At 38.3% G+C, this 25153-nt stretch overlaps 1 protein-coding gene across 1 annotated transcript in view; it reads right to left on the bottom strand.

The window, feature by feature from the left end:
* The window catches only part of TBC1D32 (TBC1 domain family member 32), a 96202-nt gene that overhangs the window by 31783 nt on the left and 39266 nt on the right, over positions 1–25153 (bottom strand). The window contains exons 19-27 of the mRNA XM_070952895.1: positions 22852–22990; positions 22476–22563; positions 19547–19665; positions 16942–17058; positions 15842–15930; positions 11030–11152; positions 9577–9685; positions 5662–5755; positions 1604–1729 (exon numbers count right to left, since the gene is read on the bottom strand). Of these exons, the coding sequence (XP_070808996.1) occupies positions 1604–1729; positions 5662–5755; positions 9577–9685; positions 11030–11152; positions 15842–15930; positions 16942–17058; positions 19547–19665; positions 22476–22563; positions 22852–22990 (1004 nt within the window). The remainder of the gene's footprint in view (positions 1–1603; positions 1730–5661; positions 5756–9576; positions 9686–11029; positions 11153–15841; positions 15931–16941; positions 17059–19546; positions 19666–22475; positions 22564–22851; positions 22991–25153) is intronic.

The following is a 25153-nucleotide window of genomic DNA, read 5'->3' as shown; positions in this document are numbered from 1 at the left end:
GGCTTATTTTTGGGGAGGGCTTATTTTAGCGCATGCACTCAAAAGCCCGATTGGGCTTATTATCAGAGGATGTCTTATTTTCGGAGAAACAGGGTACTCAATCTCCCCAATATATATGTATGCATATATACTCATACACTGGCTCAAAGGATGATAAGAAAGATCAAAGAGCAAAAGAACAGACTAAGGTATGAAAGAAAACAAAAAAGAACAAGGTAGTGAATAAGGGATGGGGCAAACCAAGGAACAGGGCACAAAACATGGCAAGGAAAGGAAAGGAAAGGACAGGACAGGACAGGACAGGACAGGACAGGACAGGACAGGACAGGAAAACGCAGCAGAGTGTGAGAGGAGGAGGAGGAAGAAGAGGAAACAGCACCCAGGAGCGAAAGAAGGCAATAGTAGGCTGAAGGGTCAGGTGTGAAGTCCAGCCCATGGCAAAATTGAGAGGTGGTAGATATGTAAGAGATAGGGAGTGTGTGTGCAAAGTTGCCTTGGAGGGTCTTTCAAATCCCAGGTTTTGCACTTCAGTTCTATCAATTCTCCCCCTGTAGGTTTACAGGTTTGTGTTTTTATCAGTTTTGGTGTAGTGGTTAAGATGCTGGCCTAGAAACCAGGAGACTGTGAGTTCTAGTCCCACCTTAACATGAAAGCCAGCTGGGTGACTTTGGGCCAATAATTCTCTTTCAGTGCAATTCATCTCACAGGATTGTCACTGTGGGAAAAATAGGAGGAGGAACGGAACTTACATATGTTCGCCACTACTGGCGAGCTATTTATAAATAAAGGCAAGATAAAAATATAATAAAATAAATAAAGGCAAGGCAACCAAGTTCCAGGATACACTAATGCAAGCAGCAGGATGAAGTTGGCAGAAGAGATCAAATTAGTAGGGACAGTGCATCCCCCCCCCTTTTTTTTTAATACTACTACTCTGGAAATGTCTTATTAAACTCTTTTCATTTTTCTCTGCAGCCAAGTTTTAAAAGTGAAAGTAAATCTAGCTGGGCTTCGGGCTTCTTGCTCTCCCCTCAAAACTCATATTCACACAAAGCGAATCCTTATGCATTCTATGCTTGACCTTGGAATGGTTTCCTGCAATATTTGGAGATGCAAAGAAGTGAACCTGCATCTTCTTCATAAAACACAAAGTTTCTACCAACTATAGATCTATATCCTTCCCAACATAAGTCTAACCTCCAGAATAAATTCCCATCAGATAAATGAACATTTGGATATAAAGCCTTCCTCTTTAAAGACTTACAAGCATATCATGCTCTTTTGTGAGAGCTATTAATATAAGTGAACAAAGAAAAGTTACTTGTTTTGGATAAAAATATGGCATTATGGGCTACAAAATGTATTTCCAACTCCTTTTTCAGCCTCCTTTTTCTTGATATTTAGGAGATTCATAAAGGTGCATCTCTTTTGCCAGGGCTTTTCATTGTTAATCTATATCAATATTAATTTTAACACTGCTTTTAATTTTTGTTTTTACATTTGTTTTTACATTTTCTTTTTTAATTTTTAAATCCTGTCAGTCTCCTTGAATATTTACCTGAAAAGAGCATTTACATATAAATAAACAAAGAAATAGACTTACTGGCTCCACTTACGACATCTGGTTTCTTTTGCATGATTTCACAAAACTGCCTTTGAACATTTTCAAGCCATCCCGCCTGTTTATTTGGGTTTTTTAATACAGATAAAAGTTTGCTAACATCATCATCTGAAACAAAGATGAAAATACCATTGCAATTCTGAAAGTGGTAAAAAGGTCTCTTGCTAGGACTCTTCTGTTGTCCTAAAATTCGAAGAAAAGGGGTTCTAGACCATTTAAACAATTACTTTATCTGTGCATTCAGGTCTAACTTAAAACTGGGAAAGGACAGCTATAATTATCAAACTTTTTTTTTAATCAAATTTGTCCCATAAACTGAAAACAACAGATAAGTTTCAAAAATGGAAAGAAGGTCATATAACAAAGGCAGAATGTCTAAATAACCCAAATTTGCAAGGAAAGAATTGGGAAACTTAAGGCTTAGTATGATTTAAAGCATGGGTGTCCAACTTTTTGGCTTGCCTGGGCCACAATGAGTGAAGAGGAATTGTCTTACGCCGATATAAAATATATAGTATAGTTAAAGTACATAAATAACAAACTTTTTAAAAATCTTTTTTTTAAAAAAACTATCTTGTGGGGCCGCATTACTACCTGTCCAGGGCTATAGGTTGGATACACCTAATTTAAAGTTTGCTAATAATGCCAAAAATAACAGAAAAGGATCCTTTGGACTTGTGCAAAAAAAAAAGAGGAAAGTTAAGGTAAGAATTAGTCCACTGTTTGGAGAAGATGGCAAGATGATGACAGGCAACAGGGAGAAGGCTGAACTGCCTAATCCCCATCTTGCATCTGGTGATGACAGCACCATTGCAATGGTGATGTCATCACCAGAAATCGAGTTCAATGCTGGTTTGACTGGTAGAACATCTTCTATCGAAGGCATCAAAGTCAGTGTGTTTAATTCGGAAGTAAAAAACACTCAAACTCTTTTAACATGAAGTTCAAGAAAACAGTCCAATTCTAGCAACTGGAATTAGATTGATTTTTTTTTACCTACACATAGATGAAAAAGGAATTATATTCTGTACAAATATTTACTCCAAGACCTTGATATAATACTTAGTCACTGAAATCACTAAGTCGCCAAAGAATAAAATATTTCCTCATGGAAATAAGCATTGATTCTATGACAAATCTATGCTAAATTTACTCAGGGGATCATAATTGGGATTTCAGAGTTAACCATTCAGGTAATGTTACAGTATTCACAATTAGGGTTATTCAGTTAGTTGCAATATGGTGTGTCCTTATCGGTCAAACTTTACACAGGGACGGGAATATAATGGCTGTTCTCCAGAAATTCAACCTGCATTCATAATAGCAGAAGCTTCACTGGCTGAATGAAACTGGATAAGATGCTTTACTGCAAACAAGAAGAACATGCATATACTTAACTGCCTACCTACCTACTTAGAGACTGGCCTATTACAGAACATAACAATCAGGTTGTACATATCAATCATATCCTTTTCCTATTATGCTTTCGAATCAATGGATCTATGGCCATCCTTTACTTTGAGTCTGGCAGGTACTTGCTCAGTGTTTATACAATACTTCTCTCCAGCTCAGATACTCACCAGCTTCAGCCCTTGCACTTTCCATGCATGCATGAACATCTCATATTACTCAACTCATATATCACTCTCCCTAGTTTCTTTTTCCATCCCAGAAATTTTTTTAGTATTCTGTAGTTATCGGGAAATTTTATTCCTTGTTTAATTTGGGCTACTTTTGACACGTATTCCTTCCCAAGACTGATTCTACTTCTACAAAAGGTTACGGCTCCTCTAAGCATATAAAAGTGATTGTTTTGCTACCTTAGGGCCTCTTTTAGCTGCAGTCCGGATGAAAAGCCGTCACCTTATATTGTATTTCACTGATAGATGTCATAACCCTCTATGGGATTCATTATAAAGGCTAGCTATCTATTCATCTTTGCAATCTCTAGTCTGACAAAATATTTACATAGCTGCTCCCAAATATCAAGTAACTAAAATGCTATCCACATAGTTACAAATCTGATAAACACTGAGGGAGGAAAGCAGGGCATATCAACACAGCATGCTGCTAATTCATGCAGATTTGGAAGGTGAAGACTTCTGGATACATTTAAATGAGTAAAATGTAGCAGGTGAGGGGTTTTTAAGTTTGTTTTTACATTTATACTATCTGAGATGGTTTATTTACACATGCACAATTGCCCCCCCCCCCCAATGTATGTAATATTAATTATAAATTAACCTATTTTAAAACTATTTCCTTTGAGATGTTTGAAATTAAAAATCTGTTTAGCAAGCTATTGTTTAGAAATGAATCTAGATCACTGGATTCCCAGTGATCAAGATTTTTTTTCTCAACTATACTGACAAGATTTGTGCTACAGTTTGCTTATTTCTACCTTTATCTAATGTCAATTACTAATACCCCATTTCAAATGGACCTTTCCAAACAAAGTAATAACTTGCAAATGAGGATAACCCTTTTTATTAAACAAAAGTTATTTGTTTTTTTCTATTCTAATAATTTATATTTAAACTACTCTAATAGTTTATATTAGTTTTTAACTTTTATTTTTAAAATTTTCAATAAAATCATATTTTAAAAATGTCTGCTGTGTTCATATTAAATTCATAGAACAATAGCAAAGTTATCTCCTCTTGATGCAGTGCTTATCCAGTGCGTACATGAAAGAAGGTGTTTATACCTAAAGGATAATTGTATTTCAAACTAAAACAAAAGTATAATAGGCACAGGTAACTCGATTCTGATCTTCTCCAGGGAATAAATACTACCCTTGGAACAGTAATCAAGTGAAGGAAAATTCCTTGCTTTGCAGAGTTAAGAAAGAAAATATTTTATGTACCATATTTTTCGGAGTATAAGATGCACTCCCCCCCCCAAAGGCTGAAAATTTGGGTGCGTCTTATACTCCGAATGTAACCCCGCCCACCCGCTGGCCCCACCCTTCGGCTTCTGTGCATCCTCTTCCTGGCTGCAGAGACTGCCACAGACAATGGCTTGCATTTTTGGCTCCACGCCTCACGTTTTCAGCTTCCAAAAGCTCCGTTTGAGAGGCATTCAAAGCTGCGGGGATCGCACATCGCTGCCAATCACCACCTCCACACATCGCATTTTTGGCCTCTAGGCATCGCATTTTAGGCCTCCGCATGCCCCATTTTCGGCCTCTGCGCATCGCATTTTCGGGTGCAATCAGCAGCGATGGGCTTTGGCGATCCCTGCAGCCTTGAATGCCTCTCAAACAGAGCATTTGGAGGCTGAAAATCCGAGGAGCGGAACTCAAAATGACAACCTGGAACAGCTGCTGCCTTGTCTTACCGCTTCCGCACTTCGCCTGCTTTACTCACTGGAGCTACCTCCGATGATCAGCTGTGCTTTTGTAGCTGCTTATCAGCCCTAATGCGCACACTCACAACCAGCGAACTAATGTGCTGAAGCTGACCAGGCTAAGGACACTAGCCAGATGAATACCTGGTAGGCAGAGGCAGAATCCCCCTCCCAATCCCCCCCCCCCAAAAAAAAACCTAAGCGTCTTATATTCCGGAGCATTTTATACTCTGAAAAATATGGTATTTGTTCTATTTAAAAAATCTTACATGCTTAGAATCTATGAACTGAATGCAGTGCCTGTCTGGACAAGTATCTCCACATGTTCTGCTTCCTTCCACTCAAATTGTGCTTGGTGCGATTGCTATATCTGTGATAGTGGATAATTCAACAGTAAACAGAATCACGCTGCATCTCAATGACAACATACAAGCCAAAAGATGACAGAAAATATAGTGAATCCAACAACCTTCTATTACCTCATAAACAATGTGTATATTTCATCTCACATACAGGAATTTCCCCTAAAGAGAGTTTTCAGTGTGTAAAAAAAACCTGAAGTGGTAAAGATCGCTGAACTATCAAATAGCTACAGAGAATATATACTACTGTAGTTAACATATGAAACTGCAGCCTCATTAAACAATGCATACTTTATACTTTTTGTAGTACATCATAAAACCATAATGTACCTTTCCTTGAATGGTTTTTTCTAGGAAATTCAGCAAGATAGCATGCTGGCAAGGGATATGATGAAAACATTGGCCATGGATATGGATCATCACCCTAAGGAAGAGCACAGTGAAGAAGAAAGTTATGTTATATAATTTGTTCAACTCACTTAATTAAATTAAGCGTTCAACGAATAACAAAGAATCAGTATCTTAATTCCAGCATACTATTCTTGGTGCTACACTTTAATTTTATTATTAAAAAGCAGATCACTCCTAATTTTATACATTGAGTTGACTGGCAGAAGTAGACTGACTATGTTGGTCTATAAAAAAACAACAATCCATAGATAATTATGAAAGATAATAGAGGGATACGCAAAACAAACACTACATAATGGAAGTATTACAAGTCAGTGTTTTACAGATATAATTAATATGTGAAATAGCAAGATACTTGTTATCCATATTGCATCTATGTGATGTCAGAAAGCTATACTCTTTAAAGTGATGTTTATTATTTATGTATTATTTAGATTCTTTAAAGTGATGTTGATCCACCATGGAAAGGACAGGATGGAAGACCCAGTAAGAGCATCTTGTTATTGTCTGGCTGATGATTTGGTGAATAAAATCACTCACATTAGCTCCAAGCTAAACAAGGTGGATAGTATCTGATGACATGACAAGAGGTGACATATTTAGGCATTACTTGGAGATTTCCTGATATTTGTGTCATAAGAAAGTGGACAACATTCTAGTTTTGCCATCTGGGGACTTGATCCCTGATCTTTCTGGCTACCTAAATGGCCAGTGATGAAGCAAGAATTTGAATCTAGGCTACAAGCAATATTTCTCTTCAGGAATTACAAATGTCAGTGATCTTTTAAAAGGCATCCCTGCCGCCCAAAAATATGATGCGTGGAGGCCCAAAATGGGGCATGCAGAGGCCGAAAATGTGACGTGTGGAGGCGGCGATTGGCGGTGATGTGCTGGGCCATCCCCGCAGCCTGGAATGGGTCTAAAATGGGGTGTGCGGAGGCTGAAAACATGTCACGTGGAGACCAAACGGCCAAACGGTAGGGGCTGGCAGGTGGGCAAGGCTTCGGCAACATTTGGTGTATAAGACGCACAGACATTTCCACCCACTTTTAGGGGGGGAAGTGCATCTTATACTCCAAAAAGTATGGTATGTATCCTAAATCCTTTAGCATTGGATAACTATAATCCTATTTTCAACCTTCCCTTTCAGGAAACAATGTCTGAGAAAGTAGTGGAGTGACAACTACAATTGGATTCCTGCAATTTACTTTGCATGGGTGACCATTCGGAAACTTCAACTGGTGAAACATGCAGCAGCCCTTGGGTTTACGAGAAAGTCTCACTACTGCCATAATACTGTTATGGAAGCTGCATTGGCTGCCAGTGTTATTTCCATCAAGGTGCCGGTCTATAAAATCTTAGGTGGCTCAGGGCTTGGGTATCTCCAAGATTCCCTTTCCCAGACGGTTCCCCCTCCATCCATCAGAGTGCATAGACAATGCCTGTTTAAGGTCCCCTACTTATCATGACGTCAACGAAGGACTCACAGAAACAGAGTTCTCTTTCAGAGGGCTTTCCTTTGAAGCAGAAAACCTCATGAAACAAGGCTGGCTCTGTTTTCATGGCCTTCTGAAGGCTGATCAACTTTTAGCTGTTTCAAAATTTCTTCATAGACTGAAGAAATCTTGTTGCTGCTAAAAGTGGATGGTTGTTGCAATGTTTAAAGTTTATAACATACAGGTAGTCCTCAACTTACGACCATAATTGAGCCCAAAATTTATGTTGTTAAGTGAGAAATTTGCTTTGCCCCATTTTACAACTTTTCTCGCCACATTTGTTAAGTGAATCACTGCAGTTAAATTAGTAGCAAGGTTGTTAAGTGAATCTGGTTTCCCCATTGACTTTGCTTGAAGGGCCAAAAGGAGATCACGTGATTCTGGGACACTGCAACCGTCATAAATGTGAGTCAGTTGTCAAGCATTCAAATGTAAATCACATGAGCATGTGAATGCTGCAACTGTCATAAGTGTGAAAAATGGTCACAAGCCAGTATTTTTCAGTGCCGTTGTAACTTCAAACAGTCACTAAATAAACTGTTGTAAGTGGAGGACTATCAGTATATGGTTATTTATTATAATTACTGTATTGGTATAGTGTTCATATTGTCTTTTTCAGATTGAAACAGTCTATCAATTCTATAGCTAATTAATTAAAATTAAATACATAGTTAATCAAAATGAAATGAAGTGCAATATTTTTTTTTTAAAATGCATGCATGTAGAGCAGGAGTGTCAAACTCAATTTCATCGAGGGTCGCATCAGGGTTGGGTTGGGGCCGGGTGGGCATGGCCACGGTGGGCATATCCAGCTCAACATCAATCGTATCAGGGGCACCTGTGGAGGCCCGAGTGCTCTGCCAGCAAAAACAGGCCCCCGAGCTCAGTTTTTGTCTGCAATGGCCTCCTGCAACCCTCTGCCAGCGAAAACGGAGCTCGCGAAGGCCATCTGCAGCCTTCCTGAGCTCCGTTTTCTCTGGCAGAGGCACCACGAACCGGTCCTCCATTGTTTCCAAGGTGGCCCCATGGGCCAGATCTAAGCACCCCGTAGGCTGGATCCGACCCCCGGGCCTTGAGTTTTACAACCCTGATGTAGAGGGGTTACTTAGAATAGTGGTAGTTCAGCTTTGCTATAGATTCTCAACAGTTGAGGTCTTCAACCTTGGGAGTTTAATATTTTGTACATTTTTTTAAAAAAATTGATTTATATGCCACCCTTCTCCGGAGACTCAGGACGGCTTACAATGCGCTAAGCAATAGCCTTCATCCTTTTGAATATTTATACAAACTCAGCTTATTGCCCCCACAACTGGGTCCTCAATTTACCTACCTTAGAAAGGATGGAAGGCTGAGTCAACCTTGAGCCTGGCGAGATTCGAACCTGCAGTAATTGTAGGCAGCTGGTCTTAATAACAGGGTGCTTTAGACCACTGTACTACCAAGGCTCTTAAATAATAAATATTTATTTATTTATTTATTTATTTATTTATTTATTTATTTATTTATTTATTATCAAATTTTTATACCGCCCTTCTCCCAAAGGGACTCGGGGCGGTGTACAACCAAGATAAAAACCAACAATATAAAAGTTAAAAACAATTTAAAATTATTAGATCGTTTGGCCAATCATCTAAAACACAATAACCCATTAAAATAATATTTTAGGCCAGCCCTGCTTGATGGAATAATAGCGTTTTAAGGGCGCGGCGGAAGGTACGGAGGTCGGAAATCCGGTGAATCTCCGGGGGCAGCTCGTTCCAGAGGGTAGGTGCTCCCACAGAGAAGGCTCTCCCCCTGGGGGTCGCCAGTCGACACTGTCTAACCGACGGCACCCTGAGGAGACCCTCTCTGTGGGAGCGTACTGGTCGGTGGGAGGCTATCGGAGGCAGAAGGCGGTCTCGTAAATATCCAGGTCCTATGCCATGGAGCGCTTTAAAGGTGGCAACCAACACCTTGAATTGCACCCGGAAGACCACTGGGAGCCAGTGCAGCTCGCGCAGGAACAGTGTTACATGGGAGCACCGAGTTGCCCCCATAATCACCCGCGCGGCCGCATTCTGGACCAGCTGGAGCCTCCGGGTGCTCTTCAAGGGGAGCCCCATGTAGAGAGTGTTACATTGGGGAATAAACTTTAACACTGAGTAAGCAATGCATATCTGGGGCATAAACTCAGAAGTTATGAGAAGCACTCCAACACTGATTTTCTAAAGCTGCTCAGAAGAGCAGCAGATGTTTTAAACAAATCATTGATTAAATAAAAGAGAAAATAATCAATAATCAATCAATATTACCTACAGTGAGGCTAGATGAAAAGGAAAACATAAAATACATTTACAACCTTATGCAGTACTCTCAGAGGCAAGATCCGTTCAGTTGGGCCCCCGATGTGACTTATTCTAACGAGAATATGATTTCTCTCAACCGATAAGCCATCAATTATAAATTGCCTGCAGCAAAACAAAACTGAACTGAGAAATGACTACAAAACTCAAAATGTAACACTTGAGATCCAGATCATTCACAAAACAGCTCCCATTCATTTGCCAATGTGGGAGCGCCAAACTCGGTTTTGAGCAAGGATCCAGCAATTGGCATTACAATTACAAAAATGGGGAACAGGCATACACCATCTTCCATTACAGAAGCTTCCCTTAATGCCACACAGGATGAGTTTATTAAAGGTCTATACCAGGAGTGTCAAATTCGATTTCATTGAGGGCGGCATCAGGGTTGTGTTTGACCTCGGGGGGCCAGAGTGGACGTGGCCAGGGTGGGCGTGGCCAGCTCAACAACACTCGTGTTGGGGGCCATGTGGTGGCCCGAGTGCTCTGCCAGAGAAAATGGGCTCCCAAGCTCCGTTTTCGGCTACCCCTCTGCCAGCCTTCTGCAATCCTCTGCCAGTGAAAATGTACCTCAGGAGAGCTGTCCACAGCCCTCCTGAGCTCTGTTTTTGCTGTCAGAGGCACCACAGACTAGTCCTTCACTGTTTCCAGGGCAGCCCCATGGGCCAGATCTAAGCACCCCGCAGGACGGATCCGGCCCTCAGGTCTTGAGTTTAACTCCCCTGGTCTATACTGAACAGCAGTGGTCCCCAACCTTTTGGACACTAGGGACTGGTTCCATGGAGAGAGATTTTTCTGTGGATCGGAGGGGGTGTGGTTTTATGTACTGTCTGCATCCCGCAGATGGGGCTTCGCTTGTTTGTATGGCCCGTTTTCTGGCATGCTATGGACTGGTGCCGGTTCACGGACCTGGGGTTGGGATCCCCTGCTGTATAGTATTTAGATTATTCATTTGGTTTCTGAGCTACACTAACACTACTTCTTAAGAGCATCTTATAAAACAGAAGCTAAAAACTGGAAGTGGTTGACATCTTCAATCAGATAACAGATGGACAGATGCATGGATACTTATCATTGTTAATTCCTTTAGAGACAAGCTTTAAGAAAACAAGAGTAAGCTGTAATATTGGAATGCCTATTCACAGAAGTCAGCACTTTTCTGCTACTACTGCTACTATGACTACTATTATTACTACATTTATCCCATCTCCTATTTTTTCCAGAACAACCACGCTATAAGGTGGGTTGGGCTGAAAGAGTGTGTCTCACACAAAGTCACTCAGCCAGCTTTCATTTCTAAGGGTGTTTTAGAACTCATAGTCTCCTGATTTCCAGGGCAACACCTTAACCACTACTCCAAACTGGCATCTCTAAATATGCACAGAGGACCAGGAAGAATACAGAGAACCATGTTTTAGAGTCACAACATTTTAAATGATTGTTTCTTACCGAGGAGTTTCAGAAATACTGATGGCATTTTCATTCTGGGCATCTAAAAGCACTTCTGATACCTTGTATTGAGATTCTAGAAGCAGAAATGTATTTAGATCACAGCACAGCACATTTAATAACCTGTAAGACACAATATACAAGAATGACAGTTAGACGTCTTGGTGATGCAGAGATGTTAAAACCTAAACAGTAAGATTTCAGACTCAGCTTGTCCTTTATACATGAACTAACATAATATGGAAGGTTAATATTGTTTGTTATCCCCACTTGGTGTGAAAATTAATTTTTTATGCATTTTGAGCTGGAAAAACATCACATGTAAGTCAACTTTGTACAAAGTCAGGCGATTCATCCACTTAGCTATTATCATGTATTCTGATGAACAGCTTTGTATCCTCCTTGTTTGTGATCCTTCTAAGATGGTGGGACTGATTTGATTACACTCCAGGCAAAAGATAACTCACAGATTCTCCACACAAAAATATCAATTGATGCAATTATTTTCAACCTTTCACCTATTATTGAAATTATCCTTTGCGGGCAGGCGGGAGGGTGGGGGGGATGAGTAGCTATATAAATTTGATAAATGAATTAAATAGTTGAGATTCAGGTAACCACCTTTTCCCAGCAGCCTGCAGAAGCCGGGAAGGATAAGGATCCAGCTCATATATTAAAGAAGACATACAAAACATTTTACCCACTTAATGATATAGGGCACAGGATCATAAAAGTTATGGACAACATGACAAGAGAGTTCCTTAGGCCCTGCTTGTATTTTGGCCATGTGGAGTCAAGACTGAAGTGAATCCCAAAGGTGCTTTTTCAAGAGGCTACTGAACTTTCTTATAAGCACCTTTGGGATAACCATGACCTCGATGACTGAGAATCTCCAAAGACAACTGGAGTGGATCTGAACAACTTTGTGATCAAAGTGCTCTGCCCACTGGCCATTGTAACCAGGTTTGAATTCTTGATATTGGCTATGCCCAAAAGGGAATTTGTCATCCTAAAACATTGGGAGACAACCTGATGATGCAGAAAGAGAGAAATAAGGGTGTTTTATCTCTTATTGCTATAGCATAGCTCCAAAGCTCAATCAGATCCTTTTTTTTCCCCTTCCATCACTTCTATCGCTTCATGTTCTAGAGGTCCTCAATATACTAAAATGCCATAACCATAGCCACAAGCTAACATAATGCCTTCTGTGGTCAAAATTCTTCAGCAGCATTTGATTATTTAAAAAACAAAGAAACACCCATTGAATTATATTGTTTCGTGGTGCTTTGTCTCAAGCAGACTGTCAACTGGACCATTTTTAGTTTCTACTCCCACAAAAATGAGAGCTCTTCCCAAGCGTCATTCCTTTATGTATTGAAAAAGAAATTCAGCAGAATTAAAGCAGTACACGTGCAGAATAGAAAACTGTAAAAAGAATAGATTTCTATCTGCAGGTAGAAAGCTTTTAATTAAAAGTGCAGCTGACCTAAGTAACTTTAGCCAACTCCATGTGGCTACAGAAATCTGGTGCTGCTACAATTCTGTTTTTTAAATCAATCAAAATCAGATAAGAAAAAAAAAATTGTACACCACTAGTCTGAACCAAATTTTTAAGTATGTTACCTATATTCTTTGAGAAAAATGGATGAAATGAAAAGAGTTCTGATTATCTTATAGAACAAAAACTAATATGGAAGCAAACTTTTTTTTTTGAAAATTCAAAAAAATCACTTTCAGGTTTATCACAGAGCTTGGTCTTAGCTATGCTATTTTTCCAAGAATCTATTTTTATGGGCAAGTGGAAATAATAGCAGTAGACTATTTTTCCTCTCATTTGTTTGCTGCTAAAAATGGCGAAATTTTGAAAGTGCCACCTAGAAAATTGCATGGGCATGCCCAAGTAACTGCAAGGTGTCAAGTCTGACTTTGAGATCTTATATATATCTATGTTTGTGTGCAAATAATAGCACAAAGCTACTACAGGCAATACAAAAATAATAATATTTTGTCCTAACAACATATTCATATGTTTTATGTTTTATTCATAAAATTATTTTCTATAAACTTCAGAAAAATCATTCATTTGTTGGTATATCTCAAGAAATGATACTGTAAGATTAATAATATTTAGGCATTCAATGTGTATGTAAATATTTATGCAACAATAGGTTTATGACTTATGACCATGTCATTTTGTAATGTTTCAACTCTGAAAAGCTAAGTATGAATTATTTACAACTAATCAGTTTTTTAGGGAAAAAACAGTGCTATGGTGTACTCAGAAATCAGTGCAAACTTTAAAAAAAAATACCATCAATGGCTTTTCACAGCCATAAAGTCTTTGACAGTTTAATTGATTGCATCAAAAATAAAACATAAATATTGGTATTAGACTGAGAGAGTTCATCCACCCACAAGAATAACGTGGAACATGGGTTAGATAGTTTTCTTCAATGGTTTGTGCTCTCTTGACATTCCATAAAGCAGTTAAAACAACATAGGTCCACCATGCTTTTAATAGTTTATGGGTGCTCATCAGGGTGGATGCGTTAATAATTTTAATATGTTACTTTAAATAACATTGAATAACACGCTCTTTGACTGGAGCAGGTTACAAAAATTGTAGGCAAATTACCGGTAAATCACTAGTATAATTTTAATCCAAAGAAAATTGTTGACAACCATTTCTAATTATTATATTGTTCTAAATAACTTTTTGTTAAATTCTCTGAACTTTGTTATTAAATGTTAAAAACTCCCGACTATCTTAGACTGTGAGTAACAAGTGCTTTATTTCATTCTTGGTTTCTTGCATTCAGAGGCATATTTTCCCCCGTAAATGCTGTTTAGAGAAAAATCAAATGAGAAACTAATAGAATGTTATTCATTAAAGTCCGGCATGTTGCATGATTAGTATATTGTCAATAAAAGTGACAACATATCAATTTTCTAGGATATTGTACATGCTTTCCAGAACTATTGGAAAAGATGTTCTATAAAATATATTTAAAAGTTCACTTAAATGTGGAAACTAGAATAAATCACTTGCTTTGTTTTTTAAATAAAAACTTGAGCGACTGCAGTAGAATTCCAACAAACATAAAACAAAAATAGAGGTAATAAGATGGCTGATTATTAAAGCCACACAGTGGTTCAGTTTCAATTCCAAAAATGTGTTTTCGAGCTCATGGGAGTACAAACAGAGTACCGTCTGCAACTCCTTACAGCAACTCACCATACTGTGTGCTCTCCTAAGAGAGGCAATGAAGACCAACAATAAAATATCTGATATAGGAAATGAACTAAAACAACTATATTAATAACTAGTCTTGACAGGTTGCAAGATTACTGGAAGAGAATAATGGTTTTAATCCAGATAATGCATCTTCAAAACAGAGAATCCAATTTAAAACCCTTATACACTGAGAAAGCCTTGTGGCACTTCAGGTACAAATCAAAAGCTAAAATTAACTTGGGGCTTATCATTATGCTCAGAAAGGACATGCATATATAACTGAATGACAATTACTTTAGCACATTTACTTGAGAACATGCCGAGTTACTTACTTTGGGGAAATGCTGCACATTCTCAAGAGTGTTAATGAACTGCTGTCAGAGAGACTGGGAAACTGCTGATTTCAGAACTGAAATCTATGGGGAAATCTACTTTTTTTTAAGACTCCCCAGCAATCTTATCGAACAGGCATCTACAACAGCTGCAAATTCTCCCAAGCACAGCCATCCCTCAAAATGGTAGCTTTGGGGAAAGGATAAGCGGTATGAAAAAAGAAATGCATATTCCCATGTTCATTCATAATACTGCAGATAAAGATTTTGTGAAACAAGAGCACTAGACCAGGGGTGTAAAACTCGATTTCATTGAGGGCCGCATCAGGGTGGTGTTTGACCTTGGGGCGCTGTGGTGGACATGGCCAAGGTGGTGTGGCCAACTTGATGTCACTCATGTCGGCGGCGCTTGTGGTGGCCTGAGTGTTCTGCCAGTGAAAACGGGCTCCCAAGCTCCATTTTCGGCTACAACGGCCTCCTGCAACCCTCTGCCAGTGAAAACGGAATTCGGGAGGGCCCCATGCAGTCCTCCCGAGCTCCATTTTTGCTGACAGAGGCACTGTGGGCCGGTCCTTCACTGTTTCCAGGGCAGCCCTGTGGGCCAGATCTAAGCATCCCGGGGGCCGGATACGGCCCCCAGGCCTTGAGTTTGACACCCCTGCATTGTTCACTTAAGTATAGCCAACTCTAGGCAGAAAATGGACATCTTAAGCATCAGTAAGATTTAGAAATCCTCATGCCTATTAGAGAGAACATTTGGCCTATACAACATTGACATCAGCTGCAAGAGGCTGAGATATATGTTGTGATCTTCTATTTTTCAAGTGTATAGTATGATATGTATGTTATGTTGAGTTAGTGCATAAGCATTTGAGAAATACACCCAAGGACAATACCTACAATCTGGACGCTTGTAATTAAAATGAGAAAAAGACAGTCATACAGAGTTCCATTCTCAGACATGATTCTGCAAAGATCTCTGAAGAATCTGGCTCTGATAAGAGATCTCTCCAAAACTGGAAAACTTGCTGGCTGTGTATTTCTAGCTAATCAAATACTGAATATCATAGTTATATGCATATTATATATCAATGTGAGATATTTTACTTGTCTCCGTATTCCTTCTCACTTTGCCTGGATTCTTAAGCACTTGTTTTAATTGGCACTGGCAATAAGAAGTAACAAGAAGGAGAAAAAGTTATACATTTTACCTTGTTAAATAAATCAGACAGAAAAGCATCTTACCTCAGTCCAAAGATATGAGACTGCTCATAGTTGAATAATGAATGGATTTTAGCTTCAGTGTTAACAACTATAAGCCTGTCAATTATATCCTGAAATACAAAAACTGGTTTTACCAACTTTTGATCGTCATCGCTTCAGTTGCTGTTAGGTCTTGAAAAGCTGTGTTTTAAGCTGTGCTTAAAAGCATGAATACTTGATGAGAATACCTTTAGATGTTCTAGGCTTTTAATACTGAGCTCCTTAGTAACCTTACCTTTATACAGAGACATATCTATAAGGGATGGTCAAAAAAGGCAAAATGGTAGCTGGGACTGTGTGACTGAAGCCCGATCCTTTTCTTATAGGTCACACAATGATGTAGATAACAAAGGGACAAATTTCTATGATGTGGTCATGGACCGACTACCATACTGATTTTTTTTTTACATATACATACACCCATGTGCATGATAGATATCTAGATAGATATATCTAGATAAATATTTCTAGATATCTATCTAGATCGATCAATCAATCGATTGACAGACAGACAGACAGACACAGACATACAAACACACAGTCCCTTCTGATATTAGGTTAAGAAATGAAGCTGATTTTTTAAAAGAAAAATCTGAAAGACCTTTCTAGCTGAGTTATCTATGACCAAAGCACAAATTTCAAGCAGTTACTTCCTTACATCTCAAAAAGTAAGATAAAATCACAATTTTTGGTCTGCCAAGACCAATGAAAAGAAACCAAGGATTTCTAACTCTAACTGGAAACTAGTTATAAAGTATATTTATTTAGTTATGCAGGCTTCCTTACATATATGATTTATATTATATAAATAACCTTCTTACCATAATCATACTTACCATATTTCTACAAAGACAAAAGAAAATAGCTTTTGCAAATTAAACTTTTGCTATGATTACGGAAAAAAAGCTTAAGTGTAATCTGCACACAGACTGCCCTCATGCTGCATGTAATAAAACTACCAAAAACATATTAAAGATTTATCGCCAATGTAGTAGAAAATCAAAACATTACATTTTTATCATTCCTTGCAAAACAATCATTCCACGTATCTTTTTAAGAGGATAAGAAAAAACACTACTTACAACAACATCTGTAGGAACTTCACGAAGAGAATACTCTGCTTTATTAGGTATCTCTTGATCACCTATCAGTTCATAAACAGCAGGGCAGGACAGCAAATTTATCAGAGCTAGGAAAAACTAAGGAGGAAAGTGGTACAGATGACAAGACAATAATAATGGCGATTCACTTAAAGCCTTTTACACAAGCATTACCCTCTACTTTGGGAAAATGTATAAAATATCCAAAATTTTATCACACCATTTTTGGCTTCTTAGCTTCAATTAAAGCTTTCAAGACATATAGAGCAAGAAGAGAAAAGAGCAAGACTAACAATGGGTAATTATTTATTAATGAATTAATTATTTGCAGGGTGCCTTCCATGGATTATAGAGTAGGAGGAATCCAATCCAATACCAATCAGGCAACAAGAACTCTTTAACTTTCTGAAATTAATACAAAGTCCTAAAATTAAAACCGATTTTTAAAAAGCTGGCCACTTCATATAAGGGACATACAAGCATGAAAATATAACAGTGTCCCCCTCCCAAAGAATAAAAATCTGATTAAAATATCTTTAAAAGACCTGGGTAAGAAATCACTTCCTTAATTGTAATGACAAAACCAGCCTTGGCTTCATCAGCAAGCCATTCTATATTCTATGCCTGCTACAGAAAAAACAACATTAGCTGTTGAGTATGTCAGTGGAGCAGCAAAAAATAACCTCCCGAAAAGCTAGAAAAGGTGGCAGGCTGCATGGTCTAGGCTGGGGTGGAGAACGTGGAGCCATGCTGGCTCAGGAATTAAAGTCCATAAGTCATAAAAAAGGCCAAGGTTCCCCATCCCTAGTCTAGGCAGTTCTGGAAGTAATCTGTAAGATTTTAGTGAGCTTGAAAAGCAAAGAATAATACACTCTGCTGTTTCCATACAGGGATTATGAAACCTCTCCTGGAAGTATAACACGATCCTGCTGCCACATTCCATACTATTTCCCCCCAGACATGTTTTTTTTTTTTCTGGGGGGGTGTCTTTTAACCTTCCCTAACATTGGGGGGAGGTTATGTTCTCCTGGTTGACTATAAATTGAGATTTGCTGTTTGTGAAACTGAACAATTATTATGTTTTAATTGTTGGCTTTAACTTTGTATGCTGTCCAGAATCACTTTTGTGAGGAGGAGGCCTCATAAATTGTTTAAAATACAAACAGATAAATAAATCTTCTAGACATACAGTACATTACCAGTGTAGGTAACACCAAGTCTAGGATTCATCACATCCACAAATAGATGCAAATGATAATAAATGCTCTCCCCTTCCACCCTGTGCCAATATAATATCAAGATTGGTTCTGGGAGAACCTCTAAACTGTGAACCTGGTCAGGAGCATCTCCCAAATTCTGAAGTCCAGGCTCTCAAATTAAATTTATCAATTAGAGGGAAAACTTAAATGGATGGTAGATCAAGTATTTAAAGCCAGCTTGGCAATTAGGTAGCAAATGAAGAACAGTAACAACAGAGGCTGCCAAAAGTTTAAGTGTTGATGCATCCAGCTACCTCCTGTATGAAATAAAGTGTACTAAACAAGCTCTTCGGGGAATAACACTGGCAAAAATTGGTAGCATATAACACTTATTTGCTCCATAGGTGGCAGATGCCACCAAGAGACCATGGTATTGTCCTTCCTTCCTTCCTTCCTTCCTTCCTTCTTTCCCTCCCTCCCTCCCTCCCTCATGGACTGTTCTAGAATTCTTACAGAACAGTCTAAGGACATAATAAACTGACCAAACTCTTTTTATTCAGCTTGCAGAACCCATTTAAAAACAAAACACACATATTCTTACACTCAACATAGAAGCTGGCCAAATAAAAATCAGTGAAGGAAATTATTGCTGTATTGCATAAGAATAAAAAGTGAGGCTTGTAATAGAATGCAGGAAAGAACTTGATGCTTCACAAAGCAACAGCAATTTCATTTTACCGCGGGAGTAGTCATTTAATATTACTTTGCAAAATTTACTCGTTTACATTCTAACAAAGAACATATTATTTGCTGAGTGATGAATATTTGTAAAAACAAAAAAACAATCATGATTTTATATGGGAATCGTTTTTATCTGGATAATTGTTTTTATTTGTAGTTGTTAGTAAATGCATTTGGTATTATGGCCTCTGGCTGAGATAATAAAACAGGATTGATTGATTGATACATACTGAAGCTAAAAATATCCTGAAGTGATTACATATAACTCTTCTTGAAATAATTTTGTTTCTACACCTTAATATGTTGTACTTTGAAAATATGAATTGAGTATTTTTATTTGAGTTATTTGGTTTATTTAATTGTTCATTTACATAATTTATATGATCACCCATCTCTCAACAGTGACTCTGGACAACGGACAAAGATTAAAACTCCAAAGTTAAAAAGAAGTTAGCATATATGCTTTTCAGTTTTATGGAAAATACCCTACTAAAATGAGGCTCATACATGGACTAGTAACTTTTGATGTCCTAGTATCAAATTAAGAAAATTAGAAATGTCAAACTATCCAAGAAAACATGATACATAATATATTCAGATTGAACATTCACAGAAGTCTTTGTGAAGAGAAAAAAAAATCAATTCACCTTTTGACAGCTTCGGTCAATTGGATCTACTGGTGTTGATCTGGGGTGAGTCATTCGGACATCATCTCTTCCACACTCCAGAACACCCCACAACTCAGTAATAAGGGCCTTTATAAATCCTAGGAAATAATGTTTTTTTTTTCATAATGACACCTATCTACTAAAGTATTACATCTGCTAAAGGGGGGAAAGCGTTCCTCTTCACTCTTGATCATTTATTGTGGGGGGCATGCATGACCTTTGAGGGTGTATTTAGAAGATACAGGAAGAAGAGCAACAGAAGGAATGCTCGCAGAATCTTGAAATGTGGCCATGGAACTTAGCAAAAATCTTAAAAACAGATATTGTCAGGAATATATGCTTCATCACTTGGAATGCTTTCCCTTATTATTATTATTAATGTTAATCTGCCTGTCCTACTATACTCCTTAAAAAATATCATCATATATCTTTATATAATATGCATAATTTGGTACTAAGTTCCTAATGTTGAGCCATGGTGGTGCAGTGGTTAGAATGCAGTATTGCAGGCTAACTCAGTGCTCATTGCCAGGAGTTCAATTCTGACCGGCTGAAGGCTGACTCAGTCTTCCATACTTCCGAGGTTCGTTCGTTCTATCTATCTATCTATCTATCTATCTATCTATCTATCTATCATCTATCTATCTATCTATCTATCTATCTATCTATCTATCTATCTATCTATCTACCTACCTACCTACCTACCTACCTATCCACCCAACCACCCTTCCATATTCTAGATGATAACTTTACATACATTTCCATCTGTTCTAGAAGATCCCGTATCTTATTAATAGTTGGTTCTTTGTTCTCTTCCATCTATCAGGAGATCAACGCACCTATTTTATGAGCCCCGGTGGTGCAGTGGTTAGAGTGCAGTACTGCAAGCTACTTCTGCTGACTGCTGACCACCTGCAATTTGGCAGTTCAAATCTCACCAGGCTTATGGTTGACTCCGCCTTCCATCCTTCCAAGGTGGGTAAAATGATGAGCCAAATTGTTGGGGGCAATATGCTGACTCTGTAAACCACTTAGAGAGGGCTGTAAAGCACTGTGAAGTGGTATATAAGTCTTAAGTGCTATTGCTATTAACTGTAACAGCTGGATTTCAAATGGACTTTATATTTCCAAACCAGGTGTCCAGTTATTATTAGCTTCTATCTTTTTCTCCAGCAAAAGTTGAGACAGTCTTTAGTGCAATCAAATGCCACTTATAAATCTGATGTGACCCGTTTATGTGTCTAGGCACTCTCCTTCACTGCTTTTAAAACTACAATAAGACATGATGCAAAACAATCAGAGGCTCTTTTCCTCAAATGTTCCTCTTCAATCATTACCCTTGAAGATGAATTCTGGGAGAGCCAAAATCTCGCAACCATTTTTAAACCTTCACTTGGTTTAACAAAATAAATGTTATAGGTTCTGAATAACTCAGTGTCCCGACATGCATGGGGGGAAAAAAGTTGTGTACTTGATTTCCATCAGTTAATGGAATTTAAATACAGTTTATTTAATTATAGATCTTTCCAAGACAGCTAAGTTAAAAAGATAAATATTATTATCCCATACTTTCTGGGAGAGGACAAGGAAGCATGCAGAATACTTGATAAGAATTGATTAAAACCATCCCTGACTGACACTGTCTGCATGCTGCTGCTGCATCCAGACATATACAGAAAACAAAGGTCCTCTTTTAACTGGTGGCTTGCTCCTTTCCAGCATTTATTTGCTGTAAGCGGTTCACAAAAGATATTTGATAGGTTGCTGGAAGCATGGAAGGCCTGTTCTGTTTGAGAACAGCTGCAGCATCTGTAGGACTGTCATGAATTCAGTATGAAGAAAGGGTACAACACTGAGGAGAAGAATCATGCTTATTGCAGAAATTGTTGTGTGTTTGCTTTATAAAAAAGAAGGATCGTGGACAATGGAAAAACAAACATTTTGTAGAAATTGAGGGCTTCTATAAAGAGGGTAATCCTAGAAATCTTATTGGCTGGATAATCTGGGGAAACTGAGCAGGTATTTGTCAGTGTACCTGGAGTTATTCCTATTGTTAGGCAAAATGGGCCTTTCAGGAGGGCAACAGAAGTTCATTGTTAAAGGATATGGAATGTGGAGGTATCAGCTGATAGAGAATGGAAACATTAGGTTCCAACTGGTGAGGAAGCTTCTATTTGATTTAGGTGGGATAGCAGAGAGGTTCTATCTGGGACAGGAAGAGTTTGGGCCTGGTGGGATTTGGGAAAGAGATGAACTGGGTTTGACCATGGTCACATCCAAAAGACTTGGGGGAGATGCAATCTCCATTTTATTTTATTAGGTTTATTTTCTCCACCACATCATAAACTCGCAAGAAAAGCTCAGCAAAGACAGTGAAGATTCCATTACACCAATGGAGTAATCAAGCACATTTTCTTCTTCTCCATGTACAGAATAATTTACATGACATTAACTACAGTTGTGTGCTAAAGCCTCTATTCCAGAGAATACTGAAAAGTTCCATACAAGGAACCCTGCCTTTTTTTTTTTTTTTTTTGCACATCTCTGATTACATATAACCAACTGGATAATACGCACACATCTATGAATTATCTATGGGAATATTTTGTCTATTTCAATGCAATGCTGCTTATAATTGCAAATACACAGAACATGATTCACGTTCCTTGGTCTCTTGGGCTGCTGAACTCCCTCGTTCCCTTCCTTCATGGTACTTTTCCTCCTCTACACAAAACCAGAAATTACCCTCAGGACTAGCACAAAATCAAAGGATAATCAAATAAATAAACATAGAATATAATTATCAATGTGGGAGAGATGTTCTGATGTAGACAGAAATCAGAGTTACATTATTGAGCTTTAATTACAATGATGTACAATAAAATGATATCAAGCAAAACAAAATTACCCGAATTTTGTAGAGCTGCAGCCCCAGGGGCAGTTGCAGCTACTTGTGAAACAATTACTCCATAGCCAAACTTTTCATATCCACTCACCTGGTGCAAACAAGAGAATATGTTAGCCCCCAAACATAACATTTTCACAGAATGAGCATAACTTAATGGACACAATAATTAGTAGTGTATTTTTGTATATACATCTCTTGTTTGTCTGGATTTGATAATCAAATGCATCATTAGATTCTAATTAGCATTCTGAGACCAATAAATAGCTGACAGGAGAAGGTTACAGTACAAGCAATCAAGTTATTTGAGTAAGTGAAATAATTGTTTTTATGAATTTTTGTTCCAAATTTATATATATTTAAGAATGATAATGCCAACCTGGAGGTTCTTCATGAATCTATTGAACATGAAGGTGACACATTCAGTGACTGTTCCCGTGTTCTGTAAAAGGAGGAGACCTTTCGGAGTGGTAGCAAAATTTAGCAAGTCATCCAACAACGTTTCTTCTAATACAATACTGAGAGAGAGAAAAAAAAAATCAAATACAGTTCTGTGAGTACAACAAACAGCAAAATAAACCAAACACTTCCTTCTCCCATAAAAATTGTAATAGCACTTAAAGCTGTTTTGTTTTTCTTATACAAAGGACGTCTTTGTAATATGAAAGACATATGCTATTCTATTAACACATAATGTTTGTTATGAAAATGTTTCCCTTCCATATTGCCTCTGTTGCCCAATCCACCATCTGGCTGCAATTAATTCATGTGCAAAATCATCTGCATATCCATGTCTGCTCTACCTACACTGCAGCTGTCTCCCCTGAAGGTCCAACATTCTCTAATAGGCTTGGCTATTAACTCTGCTAAGCACATTTTTCTCCAATGCCCGGGTGACAAAACTCCCCATGTCTTCAAGTCAGACTTTTTATTTATGGTTATGAAAACAACTTCATACCTCTCTTCACTGAAAGGAATCTGGAAGTGATTTACAAAATCCTAAATCCTAGAATTAAAATAAAAAAAACTCCAATCCAGTAAAAGTAAACATTACTGAGAAGGCCTATTTAATAATGATTTTGAAAAAAGACTCCTAGAACTCATGACTACTACAATAAGAGCCTTGATAGTACAGTGGTCTACGCACCCTGTTATTAACACAGCTGCCTGCAATTTACTGCTGGTTCAAATCTCTCCAAGGCTCAAGGTTGACTCAGCCTTCCATCCTTTCTAAGGTAGGTGAAATGAGGACCCAGTTTGTGGGGGCAATAAGCTGACTTTGTATAAATATACAAAAAGTATGAAGGCTATTGCTTAACGCATTGTAAGCCGCCCTGAGTCTCCGGAGAAGGGCGGCATATTAATCAAATTTAAATAATAATAATAATAATAAAAAATTCATGACTACTACAGCTCATCTGCTTGGTATTATATTATTCCACAGAGAAAACCTACTTCCTTGTCCCTGGCAAGTAGCAATCTGCAAATTCAATCACGAGGGGCAGGACGTTTCTCAAAGATATTGATATTACCAGGGATTAATTGAAAAAATAATGTTTGGGGCATCGGAATTGTACCCTGTTCTTTGAACTGCAAAAAGAAAGCAGGATTTTTAAAAAACAGTGTCATTCCTATATTCAAGAGCAGAAGCTCTTGTTTTTATGAGGATGAGGACAAGGATGATGATGATTTGATTGAAGAAAAGAAGGTTCCAGAATGTAGAATGGGTACAAAGCATGATGATAAGTATAATCCAGGGTGACAAACGAACCACCTGAGTCAATTTTCAGATTGGTATAATTTAGGTGAGACTGGTATGAGCCCATAGCTAAGTCCATTGCTTCAGAATAACAATGAAGAAGAAATACTGGTGGCATTCATAGTACAGATAATCCTCAACCTAGGACCACAATTCAGCCCACCATTTCTGTTGCTAAGCAAGACATTTGTTAAGTGAGTTTTGCCCCATTTTACAATCTTTCTTGCCACAGTTGTTAAGTGAATCACCACAGTTGTTAAAGTAGTAACAAAGTTGTTAAGGGAATCTGGCTTCTCCACTGGCTTTGTTTGTCAGAAGGTCAAAAAGAGTGATCACATGACCACAGGATATTGCAACTGTCATAAATAGGAACCAGTTGCCAAGGATCTGAATTTTGGTCACGTGATCATGGGGATGCTGCCGCAGTTGTAAGTATGAAAAAGTGTGAACGGTCACTAAATGAACTGTTGTAAATCAAGGACTACCTGAACCAATCTCTAGATTTTAATTTATCACATTAACAGTCTAAATAATCTATGGAATTTACTTCTATGTTTGCAGAGAATTACATTATTGAGCCAGTACAGATCTAAAACAAACTAAGGTCTGTAAATCCAGAGCCATATTTTGCAATAATCATAAACATTCTGTAGAGTTGAGTTGGACCACTGCTGATTATGTGACTGTTGTGGTCCACCAGCAGCCTGCAGAGCTGGCAGCTGAGTCGGACAGTGAGGAGACTGGAGAGGAACATGGACCAGTCCTGGAGTCTGGGGAAGGCTCAGAGGAGGGCTCTGCGTCAGAGGCAGTGAAAGGGCCATCTGGGAGGTATGTGCTGCCTCCGGAGCCTCCAGAGTTGGACCTAAGAGAGGCAGAGGAACAGGGGGAGCCTGTTCCCAGTGCGCGCATGCGCAGAGCTGCC

This window comes from Pituophis catenifer, unplaced genomic scaffold, assembly GCF_029215685.1.
Source record: "Pituophis catenifer annectens isolate HBS135680 unplaced genomic scaffold, rPitCat1.0.hap2 SCAF_1, whole genome shotgun sequence".
NCBI lineage: Eukaryota > Metazoa > Chordata > Lepidosauria > Squamata > Colubridae > Pituophis > Pituophis catenifer.
Note: the sequence above shows the minus strand (reverse complement) of the source record. Positions and strands in the feature narration are given on the sequence as shown.